Raw genomic sequence first — 25,881 nt, forward strand, 5'->3', positions numbered from 1 at the left:
AAAAAAAAAAAAAAAAAAAGAGAGCTATTCATTCATGCTGTGGTACAGAAGACTCAAGAACACTTCAAGACCCAGCCTGGCACATTAGTTATTCTTGTTGCTGAAACCAAATGTCCTGACAAAAGCAGAAGCGGGGAGGGGTGTCAGGGGAGGGTTGGTTTACTTTATTTAGTTCACAGTTTGAGGATGCAGTTGGCTTGGTGGGCAGAGTGTGGGGCAGCAGGTTCACACTGCAGGGCGAGATGAATGCTGTCACTCAGCTCACTTCCTCCATCTCACAGAATGACATCACCCACACTTAGGGAGGGTCTTCTCACTTCAATTACCTTAGTCTTGAAAATCTCTTGAGGACATTTGACAATTAAGAGTAACCACCACCAAGGGAAAGAAAAGCAAGGAAGGTATGTTTAGCCTTTTAAGGAACTTAGAAAAAGACATTTTCCAAAGTCAGGTCAGTAGGAAGGTAGAGAGCATGCTGAGGCCCGTGCCTGAGGCCCATGCCTTAGGCCTGCAGTCACAGACCCCTGCAAGGCTACCAGGCACCCAGAGCACTTCATCCAAAGTGATACCTAATCACGCCACTGCCTCTTCCATATGTTCAAGTTTGACTCTGACTTCGCTGGGTTATCACTAGGAATAAATGAGCTAGACAATCATTTCCCTGGACACTTACACATGCCTGATGCTCAGCAGACAACCGCTGGAAGTAGAGATGTCAGAAGAGGGGAATGGCTTAGAGCACTGTGTGGTCAGGTGTCTGTCTTCCAGAGCTGGCGCCACATCACAACCTAAGCTTTGAAAAGCATCCCGTGTTTAGTGAGTGTCCTTTAATGCCTGGCTCGGGTTCCTGTGGTTGTAGTGTTTTCTGCTTTTCAAGAAAGCCAGCCCTAGGGTTCTGAGGATTCCTTGCCGGCCCCATTGCATCTTTTGGAACTTCATAACAGGAAGCAGATAGACTTCTGCAGCACTTCCTCCCAATGGAAAGAGTCTTGCTTTTGTTCTGGGCTGCCCCAGTGCTCCTGGATGCTGGCTTTGCTTTCCTGGTCATACGACTATTTCTACAGACAATCCATTGAGTCTCGTCCTTGACTCGGTTGGACTATCGAGACTTGTTCTAGACGCCTGTAAACCTCAGGGTCAATGTCTTGGACCAGAGCTATCATACCCACCCGAGAACAGCTGCTTCAGGGAGCCCAGATTCACAGACTAGTCTTTGTCCCCGACTCATGGCTCTGGGCAGGAGTCCATATTGATATCCTTCTTCCTCTGAGCAAGCAAGTGCAGCCAGCACTGGAAGGATCTGGAAGGATTACTGTCTCTAAGTGGCCCTTTTCCTCCCACTGCTGCTTCTAGACTTGAAGTGCTCAAAAGCCAATGAAATCAGGCAGAGTGTTTGCCTTAGAAGGCCTCCCTACCCCACTCCACCCCGAGCTTGGCCTGTTGTGCTGAGAAGCATATTATTGGACCACCGTAATAGCAAGACATGTGGAATCCAACAAACACAACAGTCTCCGCTTCCTTAGCTTTGTCATTCTCTGCCAAACCTTAATGTAACTGCAAATCACCTAACACAAGATATGTGTTCTTTAATGGCTATGTTGGGTACTGAGAAAAGAGAAGCCACTGTGTGGTTGTTATACATTTATGTAGTGTGAGCTTTATCTCCTATGAGTTCCTAGAACATGCCCAGGCTGCTAGCCCTTGCACTCACCCAATCAATACTCAAATTCTGGAATAACTGTTGCTGCTTAGAGCTAGCTGCAATGAAATGGTTTCCCTAGTAAGTCAGTTTACTTTTTCGTTACTATGACAGAATACCTGGCAAATGCAACTTAAAATAGAAAAAGGATTTGTTCGGACTCCTGCTTTCAGGGACTAGGATTTCACTCTGGAGCAGAACCTGGAGGCGGGGCCTGTGGTGAGGGAGCAGAGCCTGGAGGCGGGGCCTGTGGTGAGGGAGCAGAGCCTGGAGGCGGGGCCTGTGGTGAGGGAGCAGAGCCTGGAGGCGGGGCTTGGGGTGAGGCACGTTAAATCTTGGCATCAGAACGGGAACAGAGCTTGAGCAGGAGGCTGAGTTATCAGCGCTGACCCTTCCCACCGTAACACATTCCAAGCCATCTCCTTCCAGCTAGGACTCACTTCCTAAAGGTTACCAAACTTCTCAAAACAGTACCAGTAACTGGTAGCCAAACGTGAGGGATAGTTTACATGCAAAGCATACAAACCAGGGAAGAGACAAATCAAAGAAATGACTGCTTGATGCTTAAGGGGATTCTGCATTCAAGCATAGATCCTAACACACACACACACACACACACACACACGCACACGATCTTCCTCCACTTTTGGCATCACCTGGTGTGTGTACATGTGCAGATGAGACATCTAGACAATAAACCAGCAACAAATGCTCCACGCAGGGTCTTCCAGGGTCTGGGTCTAAGGCATAGCAGGCACCACATCCTTACTCTTGCCAGGTCCTGAGCTCAAGGGAGACTCGTCTTGCTAAAAGGGCCAAAGGAATCAGTGGAGCTGGGAGGGAGTTACACAGGAAGGGGAAGGGAGAGTCTGCAGCCTATCCAAGGAGAAGGGGTGGGGGAACTGGTTCTACCACCCACACCCACATCATCCTTGCCCCCTACAGGGCCCAGAGGGCCTTTATGAGCATACAAGTGTGAAAAGAACAGTTAGGGCTTGCAGAAAGAGCTGCCCAAAGACGCATAGGTGTGTGGGTGTGCACCCTAACACAAGGCACACAAAGATGTAGGACAGAGGGGGATATGTGGGAGGATCGGGAGATGTACATGTATGAACAACTCCCAGAGGACAGTGACATGATCCAGAGATCATGCTCCAAGTAGAAAAAGAAAATGGTAGCTACTAGCAATGGTTCTGACTTTCCTCTAAGGCTTGGTCTTCATCAGGCCTTTTGTAGAGAAAGAAAGCCCCAAAAGTCTGAGGGCTGGGGCCTGGGCTAGAGGTGGGCAAGGTCGAGTCTCCTTGGGCAGCAGCATCTTCAGAAGGTGTAAGCATTGGTCTTCCCTCCCACAGGAAGCTGAGCTGGAACGCCTGGAACGAGAGTTTGCAATTCAGTCCCAGATCACAGAGGCCGCCCGCCGTCTAGCCAGTGACCCCAATGTCAGCAAAAAACTGAAGAAGCAAAGGAAGACCTCTTATCTGAATGCACTGAAGAAGCTGCAGGAGATTGAAAACGCAATCAACGAGAACCGCATCAAGTCAGGGAAGAAACCCACCCAGAGGGCTTCACTTGTCATCGATGGTCAGTGCCACCCACAAGCTCCCGCCCCGCTCCCAGACAACCAGGTCCTGTTAGGTCCTCTGGATCCTTGCAGGCTCTAAGTAACCTCTTACCCACACACCTTATGGTTTATCCCTGGGAAGGGATGGGTAATGATAGGTGATTAGGACGTTCCATCCTAATGATGCATTGCAACTGGAGGAACAAATGAAAGGGTCCATCCACAGAACCCCCATGTCACTTATGACACCTCTCTGGGGAACCTAGAATGAGCCAACTCTCTTCTTCGATGTCACCATGAACTAAGGAGGTTACTGTGATAGTCCAGCTGAGCCTCAAGATAGCGAAGGCTCTGCAGTTCTCAGAGACCTAGCCTCCTTTCCTAAGACTGGAAGGCAAAGTGGGTAGACAGTGTATTGGAGTTAACTCCTTCAGGCCACCATTCTGTACCCAGTCTCCTTCCCTCGGGCTGGTTCTACCAAGAGCTTCCTATCCCAAGCACTGTGGCTTGAAGGATTGGGCAGTCCCTCATGGATTGTCTGGAGTACGTGCTCTTATCCCAGCTCAGGGCTTCGGTGATGATGGTAAACCAGAAATCCCGCAAATCCACCCACAAGCATCAGGTCTCTCCCATGATTATCATCTTTTCTTTTTCTCCAAGTCATTGAATTCTTGATAATATATGTTGAATTATCCGGAGGGCATGAATACTGAGAATACCAACTTAGTTCTAAGACAGAAACTGATATAGAGGTTTTCAGGCTCTTTCTGTGTCTCTGTGTCTACCTGTCTGTCTGTCTGTCTGTCTGTGTCTATGTCTGTCTGCCTGTTTCTGTCTCTGTGTGTGTGTCTGTGTCTGCCTGTCTGTTTCTGTGTGTGTGTGTGTTTCGTAATGGGTGCAAGGTTTCAGTCTGGGAAATGAGAGCCCCGTCCAAACAGAAGATGTGTGGTGTGGTTGTATAACCATGTTGCTGTACTTAAGTCCCATGAACACTTAAAAGGAATGAAAATGATAACCGATGTTATGTATATTGTAAATATATAGATACAGATTTGTCCCCTAGAAATGTGGGTATACTAAGGAACCAGTGGTGGGCTGGAGATTACAAGATACCAAGGCCTGTCTCCTTGCAGTCCACCTATCAAACAATAGGGAAAAGATGGGTTCACAGTTGGGAGGGACAGTCCTTTCACTCTAGGATGTGCCTGCTGCCATTCTGTCTTACTCTGCTGCCCTTTGCCCCACTTTCTAGCAGGGCTACAGTGAGTCGGTCCCTCTTCCTCATCACCTCCTTTGGGGCCTCCTTGAAGGCATTTGAACCTCCCTGTTCTGTAGAATCTCCTAGAAGCAGCGTCAGAGCTATGTCTGGGAAGAGCAGCCTGGGGACAGGGGGTGGGGGATAATGCCTGTCTCACCAGGTGGCCTCGGGGCGCCCATTCACAGGCCTGCCCTGCCTGAGTGAGGGCTATTTTCTTGGGTCTGCTGGCAGCACTGGCTTATAAATCATCATTTGTACCAGTTCCGGGATTTCTTCCACGCAAGCCTCCAGCCATTTTTGTTAACTGCTCAAGAATCTGCCTTGCTGCCATGGTGAAGTAATGTCCTCATCACAGAGGCCTGTCTGCGTTAGGCGTGAGCACGCTCCTTAGGGCCTCAGAAAAGCTGAAACTCAGAATCTAAAGGACTTGGACTTTTGCTAACATCTCCCAATGAACAGGATTGCTTCAGACAAACCCATCTTTCCTGGGAGTACCTCAGTTTCCCCAGTGGGAGGGAGGATCCTTTTACTGTCTCTCTCTCCAGCATGTTCCTAATTGAATGGTGACTATAAAAATAAGCTTCAGAGAGATGGAGTCTGTATTTAGCAGGCTTGTTTTCTCTCCTAATCACTTAAGTTCGTTGAGAAACCCTTTATAACCATGTGAGCAAAACTGAGTTCCCTCCCCTGGTTTCGGATCTGTTGAATAACAGCTGCTCCTTCTCTGGTTTGGCTGGTACTTGCCCTGAGTTTGTTCTAGAACAATGGCGTGGTTTAACCGGGTCCTACCTCCTTTCTAGGACAGACTAAGCCATAGCATCTGATGACCAAGAGCCTAAGTACACAAAGACCAGGGACCATTGCAGAGCCAGGGCCCACTGCAGAGCCAGGGTGGGGAGGATGGCCCTCTTCCACCAGACTGTCAAAGGAAACACCCAACAGCATCTTTATGATTCAGGGCTTCTTCCTTACTGATGCAAAAGAGATGGGAGGGTGTGGCCAGGACTGGGGGGAAGGTCACGGTTCCTTTCCTACTCACTGGACTGTGTTTCCAAAACGTGTTAACCCTGTAGACTTTCACTTTTTATCTTCCAGATGGAAATATCGCCAGCGAAGACAGCTCTCTCTCGGATGCCCTCGTTCTGGAAGATGGTAGGTTGTCCCATTCTCTGCTCTTGTACGTGGATCCGTATGCTGCCTGGGAATGGCCTTGTAGACAGGAAAGAGGCAGGCTGAGCCGGTGACTGGATGGAGTCCTTGTACGCTCTTTTTTTCCCCTAAGAGTCCCTGTTGAGCTCACAGTGGTCTACATTTACACTGGTTTTCCAGGGATGGCAGCCTTTGTATTCTAATAGCATAGAAAATAAACATGTATGCTCTGAAGCCCATGGGTATGGGTTGGACACTCTTGGGATAGATGGCCTAGAGAATTATTCTTGGCCCACATAAGCCAAAAGAATAGATTATATTCTTGAAGTGGTATCTTGTCTCTGTAATACTCAAAGCACTTTTTTGGCTGGCATCGTAGCTTTTATCCTGTTGTCTCAGCACATGAGAGTTAGAAACAGAGGCAGGATGATCAAAAGTTCAAGGTAACCGAAACTATATTGCAAGACCCAGTGTCAAAACCAAACAGGGCCTGGGAGTTTATGTGAGAACACTTGCCTAGCGTATGCAAGGCCCCGAGTTCCACTCTTGGGCCAAAACAAAACAAAACAGAAAAGAAAAAAAAAAAAAAAAAGAAAATTTTGAAGTAAAGAGCCTGCGTTGTATGTGTCTTCCTTTGGGTAGTTCTCTCTCTCTCTCTCTCTCTCTCTCTCTCTCTCTCTCTCTCTCTCTCTCTCTCACACACACACACACACACACACACACACTCGGAAAGAAGCAGACATTTATTTGTGTTACACAGCAAAGTTTGGGCCCTACTGGAAGAGTCTGAGCTATAGGAAGGACTTGGTCCATCCTCTGCTCCTGAGACAAGAGTGAGAATGTCCCTTTAGCAACACAGACAGTCTTGGAAACTGTTATTGTTTTATTTCCTGTTGAATTCTCAAACCTGGCAACTGCCAAGGGATATTTTCTTGGTGGGTCTTAGAAAAGGAGTTGAAAGCCCCTCCCACCCTCTACAGAAGCAGGCATTCGAGACTTAGAACCATTTCTGAAGCTCACCCTTTGGTTGCTAAACCAAAACATTGGAAAAGGAGAACACTAATTATATGGAAATCTATTAACTGGTAGTTAATTATTTTTGCCCTCTAGGAAAACCTCAGGCACCCAGTGGTAAGTGGCTATTCAGACAGAAAACATGAAAGGCCTACCCAAGTCACAGTAATAATGATAATTGCCATAATAATAATGATTGCTCTTGATGTGGGAAAACCTAGGGAATAGCTACCCAGTTGTCTTGCCCTTGCTACTAGAAATCAGATTGTTGAATTTGACTGTCTGCTGCATTAAGTGGGTGGGGAGGCCGTAGTGTTCCATGAGAACACAGAGGCCTGTTTGGAATATGAAGCCCTCCCTGGCCTAGCATTGATCAGTGTCACCCTGGTCTGCCAAGGAAGGAACAAGCTAGTGGTGTCCCCTTGTACTAGGAGTTCCCAGGGTTATATGTAGTCATTAGCTAATTTTGAGACATCATGATAACAGTTTTGCTCAACGTCCTGGGCCTCCGACCTCCTGAGAGCTGGGAGTGCCTCCTCCAATGTCCTGTGTTCCCACTTGAGGCTCTCCTCTCACCTCCTAGAGACTCCTCCTGTCTGATTTGAAGGACTAGCAGGCATAGACCAGAACATATATATCTGACCTTTGAATTTTGGTGACTGAGAATTAAGCTATGAAAATCCGAAAAGTTGAAAATGGATATAGGATTCCATGAGTGGTTGGTGGTGAAATTTCCCCCCAGCCCCCCAGGCCCCCCTCCCCCTCCCTGTGAGCACTGGGCATTCCCTCTCTTCCCAAAGCCACCTCCCACCAAATCTCTTCATTAAACCCTCCTCCTGTCTGTTGTTGATTTTCCCAGGATCAAAACTGCAAGAATAACAGTTCTAAAACAGGATTTTCACCCTGGCACATCTATGCTTATGTTAAGAAAGTTTTCTTGTAGCTTTCAGGTCAAATCTCAACTGCTTGCCTAGAATTCAAGGTCCCACACTATCTAGGCACACTCAGAATTTCTCCTCCCTCCCCTGTCTCTCCGCCCTCTCCTCCGCTGAGTAGAAGAACCTGCTGCTTATACCTAGCCCCCTCACCTCTAGATTTCTACTCCGTTTCTGTCCTTCTCTGCCCCATGGTTCATTGCTTCCAGATAGCGCCTTTGGGGTTTGGTTGGGGATTGATGTTTAAGATTGGACCAGGTCCCAAGGAACTCAGAATGGTATTAAACCCACTGTGTAACAGAAGCTGGCCTTCAACTGCCCATCTGCCTGACTCTGTCTACCAAGGGCTAGAATTACAGGCAAAAGTCACTATGCCATATGAGACATCTGCCTTCTTTGGTTAAATGGCTTTGCTTCCTTTGGAAGCCATCCAGCATATAGATGTGCGAAATTGCACTCCAGAGATGGTGGAGGTAGGGTACTATTTTGACTGTGCTGCTGGGTACTTGGGGGATAGGGGCAGGGCATATTGCTTGTGCACTAGCTGGACTGGGGGAGGGAAGCTTAGCCTGGTGGAGATGAGTGCAGTGCCGGCAATGATCACATTCTGGAAGAGAACCGTGAGATTTATTGGGGTGGGGTGGGTATTTATGCCCCTGGGGAGGTAGCCAGGGTCTCTGGGGTGAGGTCTGTGTGGCCTGTACCAATGACCAGGACAGGGGTGTTAGAAGATGCTTCATTTATATACTCAGGTGTTGGGGGAGGGGGACTTATAAGGTCAAACAAGGAGTGAAGGCTGATAACTGTCAGGATAATAAATTCTTACTAGGGTTGTTGTGGCCGGAGCTGGCTTTATGGCTCCAGGTTGAGACTGGGGAGATAGCCAACCCCTGCTGGCCTACCTTTGAGGTATCCAGGCTTGAATCTCCCTGGACCCTTCTTCCTCTGTAACCCTGGGCCATCAAGGTCCCAAAGGACTGGGACCCTCTTCCTCTAAAACACCTTGAACCGAGCTGAGGATATAGCTCAGTGGAGAGCCTCGAAAGAGGCTCTGGGCTCCATTCCGACATCACAGATTAAATATGCCAGGATAGATTATAGAAAACGTAAGAAGCTTGTGAGGGAAGCATGGATGGGAGAAGGCGGATCTGTCAGCACTTAAATACCTCACAGATATACTTCCAATTCAGGTTTTTCCTCCAACAAATATTTATTGAGTACCTACTAGGTGCCAGCTGTCATTTTAACCCTGAGGACACAGGGATTAACAGAGCAGATAAAATCCTCAAGAAGGTTAACTCCCCTCCCCCCAGAGCAAAGGAGATCTGTTTAGTGTCTCTCCAAACATACGTCATGGCATAGCTCCATGATAGAGCACTCGCTTAGCATGTCTGAGGCCCTGGGCTCATAGCACCAAATTTAAAAAGGAAAAGTTAGAATGTAATACTCCATTAGCCTGGTTAATATGAAGCAATCACTTGTTGGTGACACTGAATCCAACTCAGACTTTATTCGCACTTAAGCAGATGTAACAGCAGTGCCCTTCACATTCAGTTAAGCCCGCAGTCTGGGCTCTGCCTTGACCTGGATTGACCCCTCTGTGGAAGGGTCACAGGGTCCTGGCACATATGTGAAGTGTAGCTCCAAGGCATTGACATGGTATGTTTGGGCAGAGGCTCCATCTCTTGTGGAAATAATGTCTCTGATCAGTTCTTCCTCCTCCTGCCCATGCAGAAGACTCTCAGGTTACCAGCACAATATCCCCCTTACAGTCGCCACACAAGGGACTCCCTCCTCGGCCACCTTCATCACACAACAGGCCTCCTCCCCCACAGTCCCTGGAGGGACTCAGGCAGCTGCACTATCACCGTACCGACTATGACAAGTCACCCTTAAAGCCCAAAATGTGGAGCGAGTCATCTTTAGATGAGCCTTATGAGAAGGTGAAGAAAAGATCCTCCCACGGCCATTCCAGGTGAGCTACATTGGGACACCCAAATGAGGTCTCCGGCTACGCTCAAACAGAATCAAAGGCTTGCCCCACATTACAACCTACAAATACTGCCAAAGGATACTCTTTTCCTCCCTGGAACTCACAGTTCAGCTTGGCGCACAAAGCCCTCTGCTGGCAAACCCTCAGAAGTACAGATTTGTCGTCTGAAGGTAGGGAGGGGGGAGGAGGGAGGTAAGGGCTTGGCTCATAGTCAACCTGTTGGCAGATGGATTTAATGCTGTTACATTTCACAGGAATTAATTAGGAAATTGTAGCCAGCAGCATTCCAGAATGGCAAAGGAGAGCTGGATTTGAGGATCCTCAGGGTGGTAGAGAACCCTACACCATCTTCCCGCCGAGTTCTGGAGCCAAGCAGCTGTAACGCAAGCTGCACACATTATCAGCTCATTGCTTGGTTAATATCAATGTCGTAGAGAGGATTATCTGGAAGACATTTAGGCCCGCTTCTGTTTTCCTCATGTTCCTTAATTAGCTCCAGAGGGTGCCCTAGCAGGTACTGTATCTCGGAAAACAATACTTGTTAAGGATGAAAGCTCCAGAGAATAGTCACCCTGTGCTTAAGTGCAAGGGGTGGAGGGGGAGAAGTGGAATAGTGAGAGCCGGAGTCCCGGGCAAGCTCTCCCTGCAATTAGACCTACTGTCCCAAGCTAGTCAGCCCCTACCAACACTGCCACATTGTATTCGTGTGATCAGCATGGCTTCCCTCTTCTTGCTTGCAGCAGCCACAAGCGCTTCCCCAGCACAGGAAGCTGTACTGAGGCAGGAGTAAGCAGCTCCTTGCAGAACAGTCCCATCCGAAGCCTCCCACACTGGAATTCCCAGTCTAGCATGCCATCCACCCCAGACCTGCGCGTCCGGAGTCCCCACTATGTTCATTCCACAAGGTGAGTCTGCTGGGCCTTTAGGCCACCTGCCTTTCTGGGCCAGACCCTGGTGTAGTAAGACATCATTGGCTCCAATCTAGCCCAGTTAACAGGGGAGCAAGGGTCCACTTTACCCTGGACACTCAATATAGTCAACTCTATCTATATCCAGGGACTTGTGGGGCCAGAGAACCCCAGCCTTCTGGAGACAGGTAACAAGGATCCTAGTAGGAGAGGAAACAAGAAAACTAGCCCAGTTAATGTGGGAAAGTGCAGCCGCCATAGACACCGCAGGCTAATCTTTGCTCTACCCTCGTTCCTCATAGATCTTTCTCATGAGGTCTAAAGTCTATTCCGGACCCACTTTAATGCCTCAAGGTGTACATTTATAGTGAGCAAAAGAAATGAACCGAACACTAGGCTTCCCTGCATCACATCCCTTCTCCAAGAGGGAAAGCTGGGTCACAGAAGGTCACTGGTCACAGTTCTGCCTGGATGTGGCCAAGAGTCACGAGGAATTTGCATAAGACCTCCTGTTGCTGGGTTCCATCACCTTCCTCTTGTTGATATTGATGGATTGGAGGCAAAGTCTTGGTACTACCGGTAGAAAATTGTATTGTTCATGTTTAGGGGTTCCATGTTTCACCAACCCTCCATTGTAGAATAGTCACAAGAAGCAGCCATTGGCGCGTTGGCATTCATTTCGGAGGAGTCTTTGGTTCAGTCACAAGGGCCTCTGTTAGGCCTTTTGGTTGGTAGTTTTGTTTTTGTTTTTTTTTTCTGAGAGGTTTTGGTTGGTTTTTTTTTTTTTATTACCTACAATCAATATTTTAAAGGGGTTAGTGTAATGCTTAGAATATAGGAATTTCCTTCTCTATCAATAACATCATTTTCTTAAGAAGCAAAAGCCCTCGGACATTGGTCAACACAGTTCATCCACTCCCTAGGTGCCACGTGGATTCTAGGGATTCTTAGCTTCCTTCCTCACCTGGCACCTAGGGAAGAACCTGGCTTTCCAGGGGCAACCTTGCTGGGCTCTCCCATTGGTAGAGGCCCTGAGCCTGGCCTGTGGCTTTCGTGGGACCCTTTGATCCAGGACTCTAAGACCAATCCTGTCTCCCCAACAGGTCAGTGGACATCAGCCCCACGAGACTGCACAGCCTTGCACTGCACTTTAGGCATCGAAGCTCCAGCCTGGAGTCCCAGGGCAAGCTCCTGGGCTCGGAGAACGACACCGGAAGCCCCGACTTCTACACCCCGAGGACTCGTAGCAGCAATGGCTCAGACCCCATGGACGACTGCTCGTCCTGCACCAGCCACTCGAGCTCAGAGCACTACTACCCAGCACAGATGAACGCCAACTACTCAACGCTGGCTGAGGACTCGCCGTCCAAGGCGCGGCAGCGACAGCGGCAGAGGCAGCGGGCAGCAGGCGCCCTGGGCTCAGCCAGCTCTGGCAGCATGCCCAACCTGGCGGCCCGCAGTGGGGCTGCAAGCACTGGAGGTGGCGTGTACCTGCACAGCCAGAGCCAGCCGAGCTCTCAGTACCGCATCAAGGAGTACCCACTATATATCGAGGGCAGTGCCACACCCGTGGTGGTACGCAGCCTGGAGAGCGACCAGGAGGGCCACTACAGCGTCAAAGCGCAGTTTAAGACCTCCAACTCTTACACGGCTGGTGGCCTGTTCAAAGAGAGCTGGCGCGGGGGTGGCGACGAGGGGGATGCAGGCCGCCTTACACCATCTCGGTCTCAGATCCTGCGGACTCCTTCGTTGGGGCGTGATGGCGCCCACGACAAAGGCTCCGGCCGTGCCGCCGTGTCTGATGAGCTGCGCCAGTGGTACCAGCGCTCCACAGCCTCGCACAAGGAGCACAGCCGCCTGTCGCACACCAGCTCCACCTCCTCGGACAGCGGCTCTCAGTACAGCACCTCTTCCCAGAGCACCTTCGTGGCGCACAGCAGGGTCACCAGGATGCCCCAGATGTGCAAGGCCACGTCAGGTGAGAAGGTGGTGGGAGGCAGGTGACCTGGGTAGGCTGAAGGTTGCCTAGACTTCACAGTCAAAAAAAAGGAGTCACTTATTCTGGAGGCCTTGCTGTGAAATGTGGGAAGCCATGGTCCTTATCCCAACCCATGTCATCCATCCTTCCTTTCCTTCCTTCCTTCCTTCCTTCCTTCCTTCCTTCCTTCCTTCCTTCCTTCCTTCCTTCCTCCCTCCCTCCCTCCCTCCCTCCCTTCCTCCCTTAACACTCTTCCTTCGCAGAGAGTGAGCATTTCTTTTAGCTTTTCCAGTTAAGGACAGAAAGCCATGTAAAGTCAGATCAGAGGGTTTATCCTGCCAAGGGTGCAAGAAAGATTCTAGTAGGTTAGAGTCCCAAGTTCTAACCTTGCCAAGAAAGATTGGGTTGAAAGGTCGGGCTTGGATCTCGAGGCCCTGGGTAAAGAAGTGTTTGCTCTCTGAACCTGACAGCTGCATCTGCTTAGGTAACCTGGCTGCTCCTGGCTTTTCTGCTGCTACTTTCAGTGTCTTTGATGCTGTGTCACACTGAGGTTTGAACCCAAAGCACTGTACAGTAGCAAATCAAGCAAAAAACTGGAGAGCTCCTTTCCCTTCCGACGTTCTCTCTGAAACGATAATGCTCATAACTGATGCTGGTTGAGCATTTACCTTTGCTAGATCAGTGGGTATCTGTAACTCTTACCACTCAGACATACTACAGCCTTCTGCTGTAGGTAGAAGGAACGAGGGAGGGTAGAGGAAAACAAGAAGGAAGGCAAAAGTGAAAACCAGTGAAATTTCACTAAAAAGCCAGGCTCTGGAGACGAGAGTCCCTAAGAAGTTCAGCCCAGGAGAGCAGCTGCTCATTCCGCCTCCATGTCCCTACTGCTCTCTTCCCTGGGGCCCATGCCAAGCAAGCTCCAGAGATTAGACTACAAACAAACCGGCAGTCCTGGGCGTCCCTCCTTGGAACACTCCACGGTCCCACAACCTTTCTCCTGCTCTGCTTTTATCCGTAAACTTACCACTGGCATCCCAGCAGGGTTCAGAGAATGAATACATCTAACGTGTGCCCTCTGAAGGTCATGAGCGGCTCTAGTCTTCTCAGATCCGGTGGTTAAGTACCAAGGGCAAAAACACAGGAGTGGTTCATTCTCTCAGAATTGCCGTGTCTGTGTGCATTTGCTTTATTAAATAGCAGGAAGGTATTACTAAGATTTTAGTAAATTGTACCCCATCCACCCCCGCCACCACCAAAAGTGCACAAGAGGCACCTCAGATGGATGTACTTGGTGCTAAATTCTCCTGGTAGATCTAATCACATTTGGAGTAAGTCTATGGCACATATAAGCTGTTAAAAATGCTGTTCACTTGCAGAATTACTGAAGGAGCAGATGGTAAAGTCTGGGGGCCTTCCAACAATACAGCGTGGTCCTCACATAGAAGCCACATCTAAAATGCCCCAGGGCAGCCCTCTGTGCTCAGGTCTCCACAACAGAAACATGGGGGCTTCCTATTCTATGCAATTACAGAAACCATCCTGTGGCCAGAGTGGAGGGACAAAGTTAAGACAAAATACAGCTGGGGGAACAAAGGTATTTCCCAAAGAATGCCTTGGGGTCACCAAGACCCTGTCCTTCCTGTCTAACATTGGTCACACCTGCCACTGGGTCTGTCATTGACTTACGAGCTCCATGCTGGTCTGACCTGGCTTCTCCCTGCTTTTCCCACACTGACTACATATAGCTGCCTTACCTCAAAGCCAGAGAAGCTCAACACCATCCAGTGAAATTGGAGCCACCCCACCAAGCAGCCCCCACCACATCCTGACCTGGCAGACTGGGTGAGTTGTCCCGTGAAATCTTTGACTTGGTTCTTCTGGGCTCTAAATGGAGTTAGCCAGGAAGGATATCAGCAGTACTGAGCTCCCAGCGATGGGAGGATGTATCAGCAAATGGTGCCAAGAATCAAAGCAATCCCTGGGCTATCGCCTTCTCCCCAGCTAGCCTACTGTTTTTGATGGTGATGAATTCTGTGTGTTCTACTTAAAGGTAGGTAGCGATTCCTGGGCTGTAGCAAAGCAAACAAAGAAGTAGATTCAATTCTGGGTGGCATTTGATTTTTCTGCAAAAATGTCACGGGTAGGAGAAAGAACCCTGAGTCAGATATTACACAGGCTTCTCAGTGTGGTTGCTGTCTTAATATTGGGATGCATCCAAAAAAAGAGGGCTCCTGTCTTGGCTAAACTGTTGTTCTGGGTGATCAGCAAAGGGGAAACTGCACCTTGAGACCTTTAGACAGAGGTTGCCCACAGCCAAATACGGAAACTGGAAGTGAGCTTTAAGTGTGGACTTAGGGCCAGTTAGGATGTTCCAATCTGCTGAAGGGTCAAGCAGACACAAGTGTTTTATTATCACACGCTGACACTTTCTACCCAGCTCCTCTCTTCTGTTGCTGCTTCTTAGATGGTCCATTCTGTTAACACCTGTTGGTTACTGGAAATGGGCCCCATATCCAGCTTAATCCCCAGCTTTTGCTTTGCTGGGTGCTGGTGAGCGTGTCTGGGAAAATCTGACAGCTGCGTGCTGAATTATAAGAACATCACAGACCCACAGTTGGTTCCACTGCCTGTGTCCAGGCTCCCACACTTGGCATCCTTAGTCCTCCACATTTATCTGCAGTGACTTGACACCAGGCCTCTTTGGGAAACGTCATTTTTGGTGGAGAAGAGGGGGAGCCAACACTTATTGAGTACTTAAAACACAAAGGCTGACGGCTTCTTTGAACATAAGTGAGTTTCATGGAAGCCTGTCTGCTCCCGGCAAGGGAAGTAGCTAGATATTTTGGATTCATAAGTGAGACAGAGAACACAAGTCACTCACTCCATACTTTTCTGGTAAGTCCTAAAATGTGGACCCTAGATCAGCACTTTGGGCTTCACCTGGGATCTTCTTGGGCCTACCCAAAACCTACTAACTCGGAAGCTCTGGGGTAGGCCCAGTGGGTATCCTTAAATGAACCCTTGGGTCATTAGGATCAGTGGTTGGACACTCACTGAACCACCCCGCACTGCTTCTTTCCTCTTTTCAAATTAAGAAAACATAGTCTGTACAGTGTTTCTCATGTCTACTGCTAGGGTAGCTTTTGCCAGTAGCTGCTACCCCTCTCTTTTATTATAAATCATTGCCACTTGTCCATACAAGCCCCAGCCTCTAAATCCAGATAGCTTCTTGGCTTAGGGTTTGAGAATCTCTCGGGACTAATTCATTCAAGAGCCACACATCTGTATACCTCTATAGGGTAAATGGTATCATGCAACCAGGACACTTGGGATCCTCTGTGGGCCATGCCCAGTTTCATCTGATCTGACCATCTGATCTGCATCATTTGACCGATAGACAGGCTCTGAAGTTTACAAGCAGCCCTCCCATGCCTACTCACTCGAGTTACCTCTGTTACCGCATGTAGCCAGTAAGGCTCACAACCAACTGGAAACAGAAGGTTATTGTCCCTGAAGGCCAGCATTCTTCCAGATTGAGGATAACTCAAGAATAATAATGTGATAGAAAACAAGACAGTGGGTAAAAATGGCCACTGTCTGCCTTCCTAACAGAACTACTGAGGTCCTGCTGCTCAGAGATGGAGCCTGAGTGCTCTGTATGATTCTTACTGTGTCACAGACACGTGGGTATATAGTCATTGGGTTAAGCTACTACTAATCACGTGTGTCCGTTCTCCTGTGTAACACAACCTTTCTTCTCTTCTCCTTCCGCTTTCCTTTGTTCAGAGAAGCAACAGAAAACTCTCCCATCATGGATGGGTCTGAGTCTCCAACACACCAAAGTACTGATGAATAGAGGTATTGTAAGGGAACGTTTTGTTCTTACTGCCCACGTGTGTGATCCAGATGTCCTGCATATGTGCTGCCTCTGCCCATGTCATAGTTTCCAGGAGGAAATGTCTGAATAGTGTGGAAGCTATTATTCTTATGTTTTATTTCTAGCTACATGTGGCGCTATATGTTCAGATGTGTGTTTTTACATCAGATGTAGGCTAGTCCATGCTCCTTCCTGGAAGACCCCCCCCCCCCAGTATATTTAGACTTTCTAGGCTTTAAGTACAAAAAAAACCTTGCCGTGGTTGGGTATTGCTTACCAGCTTGGGCCACACTCTCCATGAGCACTGAGCCAGTACTGTTCTAAATAGCCCAGTACTCTAACTCATCCTACCACTTTTCAGTGATATTTGCATGCAACACCAGATGTCATAGAGTCCTGCTTTGCAAAATGTGGCCTGTAAATTACCGCCGCCACCTGGAGCTCAGAATGATTCCTGGAAGCGACGCTGGCTGCTGAGTGAACTGCATGCTACAAGCTGCAAAGTGCTGCTCTCCCAAGTACAAAATAGTGGGACCTGAGAGTCTAAGTAACCAACTGCATAGCGCTGACGCTGAGAAGCACGTCAGGGACCACTAAAGTGACAGGGGCCATGCAGAAGTGGGAAAAGGCCTTAGTTAGAAAACAACAACCTAATCAGGCTGAGTAAAAAAGACAGCCACACCAAAGTGCTGGGCACTCCACAACTCAAATGATCAAAACGCTAAAAGGGTTCAGAGAGGAGAGATGCCCTTTAGTTCTGACACGCACCTCATGAGCCTGGCTTTAAAGAACGGCAGTGAAGCAAGGAGGCAAGAGGGAAACACATAGGTGTTTCCACCCTGGCTCTATGGCCACTGACCACCAATCCAGATATGTCCAGCCAGTTGACTGGGTAAGTGAAACCCCATTCTCAGTTCACTGTGGAATAAGGAGAAAGGGCATCACTCACTCGAAAGACGATCCAACATACAATTGATTCAAACATGTCCTATGGCATTAAGCATGTGTTTTGTGGGTGTGAATAGGGGATACCCCATCCAGGTGAAACAAAGTAACATAGGACTTCTCAGAGTGTTTCCTACATGCTCCCTGTGCGCTGTGGTGCTCTGAAGGACTGAGTCCTCAAACTTCCCGTTTCCTCAGAGCACTTCACCTCCAGAAGCACCTGATGGTGGGACTCCCTAGAGTCAATGTTGCAATCAGGAAAATGTCCCTAGGAGACCCACATCACAAGTGAATTGGAAAGCAAGCTTCTCTAAGATTCTCGCAAGCCGTACCAGTATTTGGGAAGCTGAGGCAAAGCAGGGGCCAGAGCTTGCTAATTGTTTGCGTCCACGGCGAGGAAATAATCATCCTCATGCTGTCAGAGCTCCTTGGCCAGGGCCACGCTCCCATGGAACCAGTGACGGTGGCTGGAGAGCTAACTGGCAGCCCTCGGTCACGTGCTCCCTTTGATCAGAGTAATAAGGACGAAGGAACTTTTCCGCAGGAGTATTGCATGTTTGTAGCAGAGTCCGACCACCTTTCCCAATCAAAGTTCTTGGTTCTTCTGGCACAATTTACAAAAGCCAGCTTCACAATGGGGAGGCAATGTAGATTACGTGTAACCGAATCATCGACTTATTTACCCCCAACAAACAGATACATACAAAGACACCCGTGGTCAGTGACGAAACTAAGGGCCTTCACTTCTAAAGCCACATAGAATTAACCTCGGGTACTTCCGGTGCTCCAAGCACAAGACTGTCCTAGTGGTTTACCCAAATATTCAAGGATACTTGGGATCTCTCTAGCTCCTGTGGACTGAGGGACGTTTACAAAGCAGTGAATCCTCACGTGATGAATTCCTGGAGAGGTCGGCAAGTGAGACAGATGGAGGAGTAAGGGAGCTGATTGTCCTCAGAGTGCCCTGACAGCTCTAAGATACTCTTTAAAATGGTCCAGCCCCAACGGATGCTCCTGGCACTAGGCATGGGAACGGAAGGGTAGCTTAGGGACAGTTAGTCGCCTTGAGTAGAGCTGCTGCCACTCATCTGTGTGCACAGCTGCTGATACTTGGGACTCACTCCCATCTAACCTACTAGAAACACTTACCTGATGAAACGTCTGTTTTCTTATGTATGTTTTTCTATGTAGAGACAAATATATTTTTACTATATATTATGTTTTGGTGCTGAAGATTAAGTGCAGGCCCTTTATATGCTAATCATGCTTTCTACCACAGAGCTACAGGCCTGGTCCCAACGGTATGTTTTTTAAAAAAAATACTTTTATAAAATCACAACAGTATTAATCTAAAAAAGCATTAAAAACTCAACTTAGAGCATCACTTTAGTATTACTCTAGGGAAGGCTCACATTTTTACTGTTCTTCCAGGACAGTGATAATTTACCACAGAAGTGTTAGCCCTTGGGTCTGATGTAAAGCAAGCCCCTGGCTGTCCTGTAGGAAGTCACCCCAAGTTCCATGGGCTTCTCAGCCTGGGCTACATCTGAAAATCCTGTGGGACTGGGAAGGATCCCCAAGCAAATAGCAGCATGCCCTGACTCGGGCCTGGACGTGAGCATTTCTGAGGTTCCTACATGATCCTGAGGACGAGCGTTAACTTGCATTGCTGAGGTTTCAGGAGGTTCCCTTTGTGTGACTCTTATGGTCTCTGAACACCTTTCGTATGCCAACCGTAATGGAGATTGCCAAGCCTCACCTATGTGGGGCAGGGAAGACAGCTCATCTGTAGAGGGCATGTCACCCATGCATCCTGAGCATTCATTCTGTAGTACTTTCCTCTAACTCTGGTCTTTTCTCTCTCTCTCTCTTGGATCCACAGGAGCTACAGTGACAGCTGCTTCCTGGATTCCTCCCTCTATCCAGAGCTAGCTGATGTCCAATGGTACGGGCAGGAAAAAGCCAAGCCCGGGACCCTCGTGTGAGCCGGCCAGGCTGGATATGACCACCGCCACGCCATTCCAAGTCACCTCACTGCCTCTCATTTGCCTTACCCAGATGCACTGTCACCTGCACCAGCTTCGGCCCTCAGCACTTTTCTTCTCCTGTCTCCACATCCCTTTCACCCTCAAAAACCTGACTGAGGAGACATTCTGGAAGGTTCCGAACCCACTGTGTGTCCCCTGACTCTCTTGCCCAGAGAGCCAGACAACAATCCTCAATGGCACCTTGGTGGTTTCCCTCTGCCATGATACCCAGGCCACAAACTGTCAGGAAAGCCAACACATGCAATTCCTGTAGAAGAGAACAGAAAAAAAGCTAGCCCTGCCTGCAGAGACTGAAGCTGTTTCTGGCTGCCACCATAGGCCAGCCGAGTGCTTCTAGAGGAGAACTCCTCAGGGGACATCAGTTTACACCTGAAGTAAATATGCCATAGTGAGATAGCCAGCAAGAGCTCCTAAGGGGAAGTGTGAAAAAGAAGACTGGTGCTTCAGAGACACATCAGAGGATCACAGTTGGTTCTACGCTGCCAAAGATTAGACACATTCAACAATGAACAGATAGGAGGGGCCAAGAGGAACACACTCTTTCTGCAGTGAAATGTCATTTCTAAACTGCTCCTATGCAGCACAAGTGAAAGTCAACAATCTGTAGACCACGTCCTGTCGTGACCCTTCTCCTGGAGCACTCCAGGTCCCCGAGAGCCTGGGAACAAACCCAACGGGACAGTGAAGATGAAGGAGGCTCGGCTGGCCTGGCAGACTCGGACTCTATCTGTCTGGACATGGGAGGAGCAGGGTACCATTAGGACTGCCCTATGCAGGGGCCTCAGCCTACGCCCCCAAAGCTTCCTTCCTTTTGGGATGGGGAGGAAGCCAAAGGTGACCATAGCCAAAAGCAGTTCTCTCGTTAAAACCACCAGTAAACGTGTAACCTTTCTGTTTTGTACAAGGCCTTTCAGTTTCTGTTTTTGGGAAACCAAGGGAAAAAGCACATTGCAATCTACTCAAGTGTTTTACTGTTGTGGTCCATTTTATGTTTGTTAACACTTGTGTGAACTCGGACAGACCTCGCCTGTGTGTCGCTTAGTCAGAGAACTCAAGTACACCCTTAGGTAGGAAGACTTTTACACATGTCTACCAGTTGGCAGGCAGAGCAGAGTTGCAACAACTCGGCTCCCAAAGGGCCCAGACCCCTCCAGCAGTATCTGTGACCTTGATATACCACCTCTGTCCACAGATACCAAGAGGATAAAAGGCAAAAAACATAAAAGCACGCGTGCAAGCTGCTTGTTTACATGTGTTTTGAGCTATGCTTAACACACAACCAAAAAGCCATCAATCTCCAAAGGCCTCAGAACGACTTCTATACTAACCAACCAGTGCACAGTCTTAGTGGGGACACTAACGATGGCACAAGAATCTCTGTGGAGGCAGTGTGGCTTGCAGGGGTTACCTCTGTCATGACTTCCTGTGGGGAAGACATCTAGGACCAGGAGCCAGGGTGGGGGGAAAGCAAATCTAAAAGTTAGCTGTGGCATCAAAAGAAACAACTTCCTCATGTATTTAAATCCAGGAATAACAATAGACATTACCAGACCGGGAAGGGAAGAAATGAACAGCAGAAAGGACTGACCCTGTTGCTCACTTTGCAGTGGCTTGGAAACCTCTGGAAGTCAAGTGGGAGCATTCATCCCATGTGGCCTGAGGCCTTCTCTCTCCCATTCAAGGCTGGGTACCCCAGAGCTGGGCATGGTTGGCGTGATGAGCCCAGCTTCCAGAAGCAGTACTCTTCCCAGACACTTGAGGGATAACCCTGTAGGATGAGCGGGGACAGGATATGATGGTACAAAATGACCTGGGGCTCCATGGAGACGGGGCTGCCTTTCTTGCTCCTAGTACGATAATCGGAGCTACATAATGCAGGTTTATTTGGGGGTTATTTCCTCCTTCCTTAGCTAATGGAAATGTGTCACATTGTGCCCCATTTTCTTTCTTCCAAAAGGAGATGCCTGAATAATTTGCCTGCACAGAAAACGTCCAAAAGGAAACAAAGAACAAGACAAGGTTACATGGTTACAGGTTATAACAGAGACAGCAGTTTGAAAATTGATTCTGAAGTCCTCCGGATCTATGAGAGATGCAGAAAGAATCTAAATGTAATAGGTTTGGGGAGCAGAGGGAAACGGAATGGGAGCTGTGAACACCATCATGATAGTCTGGTAGTAAGGACAGAGATTAAGTAAAACAGGTTTTACTGTTTAGCTGTGTTCGGTTAATACACTGTACATAATATAATACACATTAGCCCTTGAAGACTGACATAATAAATGGTCGCTGTGGTTGGTGATGAACGCTCTAGGTATTGTATCCAAGCACCTGCAGATTCTTTACAGATCCCTGTTTCTTTTAAGGGAGATGAAGTCCCCAGTTTAAAGCCTGTATTGGATTCGTTGGATACGTGTAAGAAATTGCTTGTCTCAGCCAGAAGACTATGTTGTGAGCCAGGTTGGTTTATTTTGTCATATGCAGGTGAGTGTTGGAGTGTTCAAAGCCCAATTTGTTTTCATCCAGTATTAGTTTAGTTCTAAATATAGCAAGCCTCACCCAGGTGCTATCAGATGACCAATTACTGCTTAGTTAACTAGATGTAAAGTTTTACATACCCATTCATGTCAATAGTTTATTACAAGTTGTGTAAAACGGACTCTAGTTTAATAATTGGGGGGGTGGTAAGATTAGGTTGCTCCTGAAACTGACTGTAGAGCATGTAAAATGATTTTACTGGATTCTGTTCAACTGTAATCAATGACAAAGATGTATGTTGTAGACAAAGTTGCAGAATTAAAAAAAAGAAATCTGCTTTTAATTTATTCTTTTTGTATTAAGAATTTGTATAGTACCTTTACATTTTGCAGAACAGTGTTGTCAACACTTATTAAAGCATTTTCAAAATGAAAACACCCCAGTTGCCTCTTGGACACTTTGTTTCTAAATGATAAACATGTAACCATGCTCCAGAAATCTACATATCAAGAAGATACTGAACTTTTATTTTCCATAAACATCAGCCTACCTATGGAATATCTTTGGGGTTTGGCTTGTTCTTTAAAACAGTCTCATTCTGCAGAAAAGCTTTAAAATCACAATCTTTTTGTCTCCAGCCCAAGTGCGGGCGCACACCACCACACACACCCCACTACCCCTGGTACTGTTGCCTTGTAGAGAGGCTAGTTCTTGCTATAAATCATCTACCCTCTAAATAACATCGCCTAAACAATAGCCAGTTGCTTTTACATAAGTCCCCAATTACAGCATATGGCTACGGCATGTATTAGCAGATCACTGCAATTGTATCCCTGACCTGTTGTTACCTGATAGACAGCCCTTTCCTAGCAGGAAACTGAAAGGCTAGCCTCCAGGAACACCCTGCATGGAAAGCCCTTCCTGACAAGAGGCTAGAGCCTGCCAATAAGAGCAACAATGCACTAAGAAGCTGGACCTGCCTGAAAGTAAGCAGATAGAACCGTGTTTACTACTTCCTGAACTCTGGCCACTGTCTGGGAAACTGCTTAGGGCACTATCACACTGTCCCAAATAATCTATACTTGAAACAGAAAAGGCCTCTTGTAAACATGTTATACATAAAGATGCCAAAATGAGCCTGTGCTCTAAGATCCGTCATAGGAAAGCAACTGGAATTTAGGAAGATGGCACTGGCTCATGCTTCCTGTTCCTTTTACACACACACACACACACACACACACACACACACACACCCCTACTTCTGCCTCTCACATGATGTCAACATAATTCTCATTTCTATCTTGATTCCTGGAGAACACAAAGTAAACGCCCCGATCCTGTAGAAAATATTAAAAATATTCAGTCCCTGACTTCCCAGAAGAACTGTTAAAAGACACACAAAACTCTCCCCAGAGTGTACAGATCCACTTGAAGGCTGTAGCGCAGACCGTGGCCTCTGTCAAGGCCCTGCACACTTGGTACAGAATCCGTGTGCTCAGTCTTAGGTGCTTGTGAATCAGAAAAAGCAGCACAGGTTAGATATTTAAAGGGCGAGGAACTCTAGCAGCATTAAACTGGGAGGAGCTTAAGCCAATTCCGAAAGACACTAGCATACAGGGGCTCTCACTCAGACCTTGTTCAAGGAGTTGGCCTCTTTGAGATGACAGCCACTGAGGTATAATATATAACCTGCCTGGTTTACACTAAGCCACACTCCCAGCAAAGTCACTTCTATTCAGCCAAGGCAATGAAAGACCCACAACGTGAGGACTCCCTCACGTTCTGACTCAGGAGAGGCGACACTCCAAATCACACAAGAAACGGTCTTGCTGCAACTGCAAGAGGATTTTTATTTAAGAGCGCTCTTGGGCCCACGGTCATATACCACGCAGGGGTAGAGGACCGTGGCGCCCCGAGTAGCTGAGTAAGGGGGTATTTAAAGGAAGAAACCACAACTCAAGGAGGTGGGGAGGGCGTAGTTGGAAAATACCAAAAATACCAGTTAAGAGTCACAAGGAAATGTGAAGTCACAAATGTCACAAGGAATACTTGGTAATTGTGAGGGTTATTTCTCAAGACAGTTTCTAAGAGCCCCTAACAATTTAAGAGCCCCTAACAATAGCACATTTGCATTGTAGGTTCTCGTAATGGTCAGGGTGGGTCAGGGTGACTTTCTTTGAATGAACACTTTTTGAATCCAGGAAGCGGGTGGGTGGAGGAAGGAATGTCGCTGTTTTATGACCAGCACCTGGAGCACTAAGCCACAAAGACCACACTCCCAAGCCTGGGCCTAAAAGCCTCGAATTTTGCTATACTTCTTCAGCAATAGTGTAGATAGTAATTGGTATTCTAGAATAATTGGTGTGCACGCACATACACACACATGGGTGTGTCGCGTCTGCGCTCAGCCAGCAAGAACGACACGACCGCCAGTTCTTCTAACAGCAGTTTATTCAGCAAACTTCAGTCTTCATCTTTCTCCCTCCATCTTTCTCCCCCAACCCCAGGCCTCTCACTCTTATATACTCTCAGTCCCCATTCACTCATGGCAGGCCATGTCACCTCACCAGGCACGCAGCTTCAGCCAATCAGGGTGGCAGGGGCATGTCTCCACCAAATATGGACTTGTTTACACCGCCAGCATCATGGTGCACCTGCGCAGCTTATTTTCAGGTGTATGAGGAAGTCAGGTGCAAGTCATAAGACTTAGCTGCAGCCCCAGGCGCCATCTTGGGACTGCTGCCACACCCGCTCCTCACATGGGTGTTTTTTAATTCTTCATAGAAACACATTTTATAAGATGTTATCCTTATGAGCCAGTAGTAGGTTACTTTTGCTTCTCTTTCTGGTACCCATTTCCCCTAACACTCCCTCCAGTCATGCACTCCTCCCCTCTGCTTCACCTAGCCTAGTCATCAAGATGGATGCCTTGTGATGCCAACAGCTCCCTTTTGTCATTTTATGCAGCTTACCAGCAGGCACTGAATGTAGACAGTGTTCCTTACTCTACTGAGATAACTTCTTCACACCAACCATGTTCTATCATGACCCAAAGCTCTTCTTTGGGTGACCGGCCTTCTACGTGCCTCACAGCTGTGTTTGTTTGGACTCTCTTACTCTTGGCTCCCTGTATTTTCTCATCACTATTATAAAGTACCTGAGAGAAACCACCCCAGGGAAGGTTTTATTTGACTCTGGTTTAGCAGACAAAGGGTGGTACCAGGTCCTTGTAAGCAAAGGTATCCTGATTCTTGGCTGACCAGAACACAAAACGCAAAACTGGAACAAGAGGCACATATAAACTTCAAAGACCACTCCCTACTGAACTACTTATATCACAAAGGCCCCACATCCCAAAGATCCCACAGAGCATAGCCATCTAGGGACCACATGTTCAAACACACAAGCCTCCTGAGAACATCTCAGATTCCAGCCATAACACATCTGCTCTCCTTGTTTGCTGTGTCACCTTTTTGCTGATGACGCCAGCACTTTCCATCCATTCTGGGGCTTGATTTCCCCCTCCAAACATGCTCCAATGGCCACCCTCAACTTAGGAAGTGCCATCTTCCTAGGGCTCAGGTCAAAGATCTTGTAATTATCCCTGATTGCTCTTTTTCTTCCCACATCTGCAGTAAACAAAACAGATATGAATGTCCATCCTTGTGAGATTTATACTGCATTGTGGGAAAGAGGAAGAAAATAAAAACTGAATCATTTACCAGAGAGGGGCAGGAAAGCAGGCACAGTAGAAGATTTAGCCCGAGACAGAAAGAGTAATGCCATTTCCACCACGTCTGCTAAGGAAGAATGCTCGTACACTTGCAGTTCTTAAGACTGCTTCCAAATTCAACTAGTGTGAGAATAAGGTTACGGCCACAGCTACACGAGACAGGAAAAGGGGAGTCAGGATGCAGCGATCTCCAAGCTTCATACAAGAGTCCCAGAATGAGAGAGAGACTGCTCAAAGGAATAGGAAGTGCTCTTCTGCCTTCACCAGTGTACACAGGTGTGCAAGCTCCCACACACGTGACTTAC

General features: G+C 47.9%; 1 protein-coding gene across 8 annotated transcripts in view; it reads left to right on the top strand.

The window, feature by feature from the left end:
- Nucleotides 1-22,280, top strand: part of Frmd4a (FERM domain containing 4A) — a 584,600-nt gene extending 562,320 nt beyond the window's left edge. For 5 of the 8 annotated variants that reach the window (XM_029471433.1, XM_029471448.1, XM_029471438.1 and 2 more), the window contains 7 exons: nucleotides 3,052-3,280; nucleotides 5,614-5,670; nucleotides 9,351-9,591; nucleotides 10,350-10,514; nucleotides 11,621-12,495; nucleotides 14,241-14,337; nucleotides 19,200-22,280. In XM_029471433.1, the coding sequence (XP_029327293.1) occupies nucleotides 3,052-3,280; nucleotides 5,614-5,670; nucleotides 9,351-9,591; nucleotides 10,350-10,514; nucleotides 11,621-12,495; nucleotides 14,241-14,337; nucleotides 19,200-19,302 (1,767 nt within the window). In that variant the 3' untranslated portion in view covers nucleotides 19,303-22,280. Of the gene's footprint in view, nucleotides 1-3,051; nucleotides 3,281-5,613; nucleotides 5,671-9,350; nucleotides 9,592-10,349; nucleotides 10,515-11,620; nucleotides 12,496-14,240; nucleotides 14,338-16,281; nucleotides 16,355-19,199 lie in introns of those variants that run through there. The other 3 variants (XM_021186444.1, XM_021186452.1, XM_029471435.1) reach the window with 2 other exon arrangements.
- The last annotated feature ends 3,601 nt before the right edge of the window (nucleotides 22,281-25,881 follow it).

This window comes from Mus caroli, chromosome 2, assembly GCF_900094665.2.
Source record: "Mus caroli chromosome 2, CAROLI_EIJ_v1.1, whole genome shotgun sequence".
In the NCBI taxonomy this organism is placed as follows: Eukaryota; Metazoa; Chordata; class Mammalia; order Rodentia; family Muridae; genus Mus; species Mus caroli.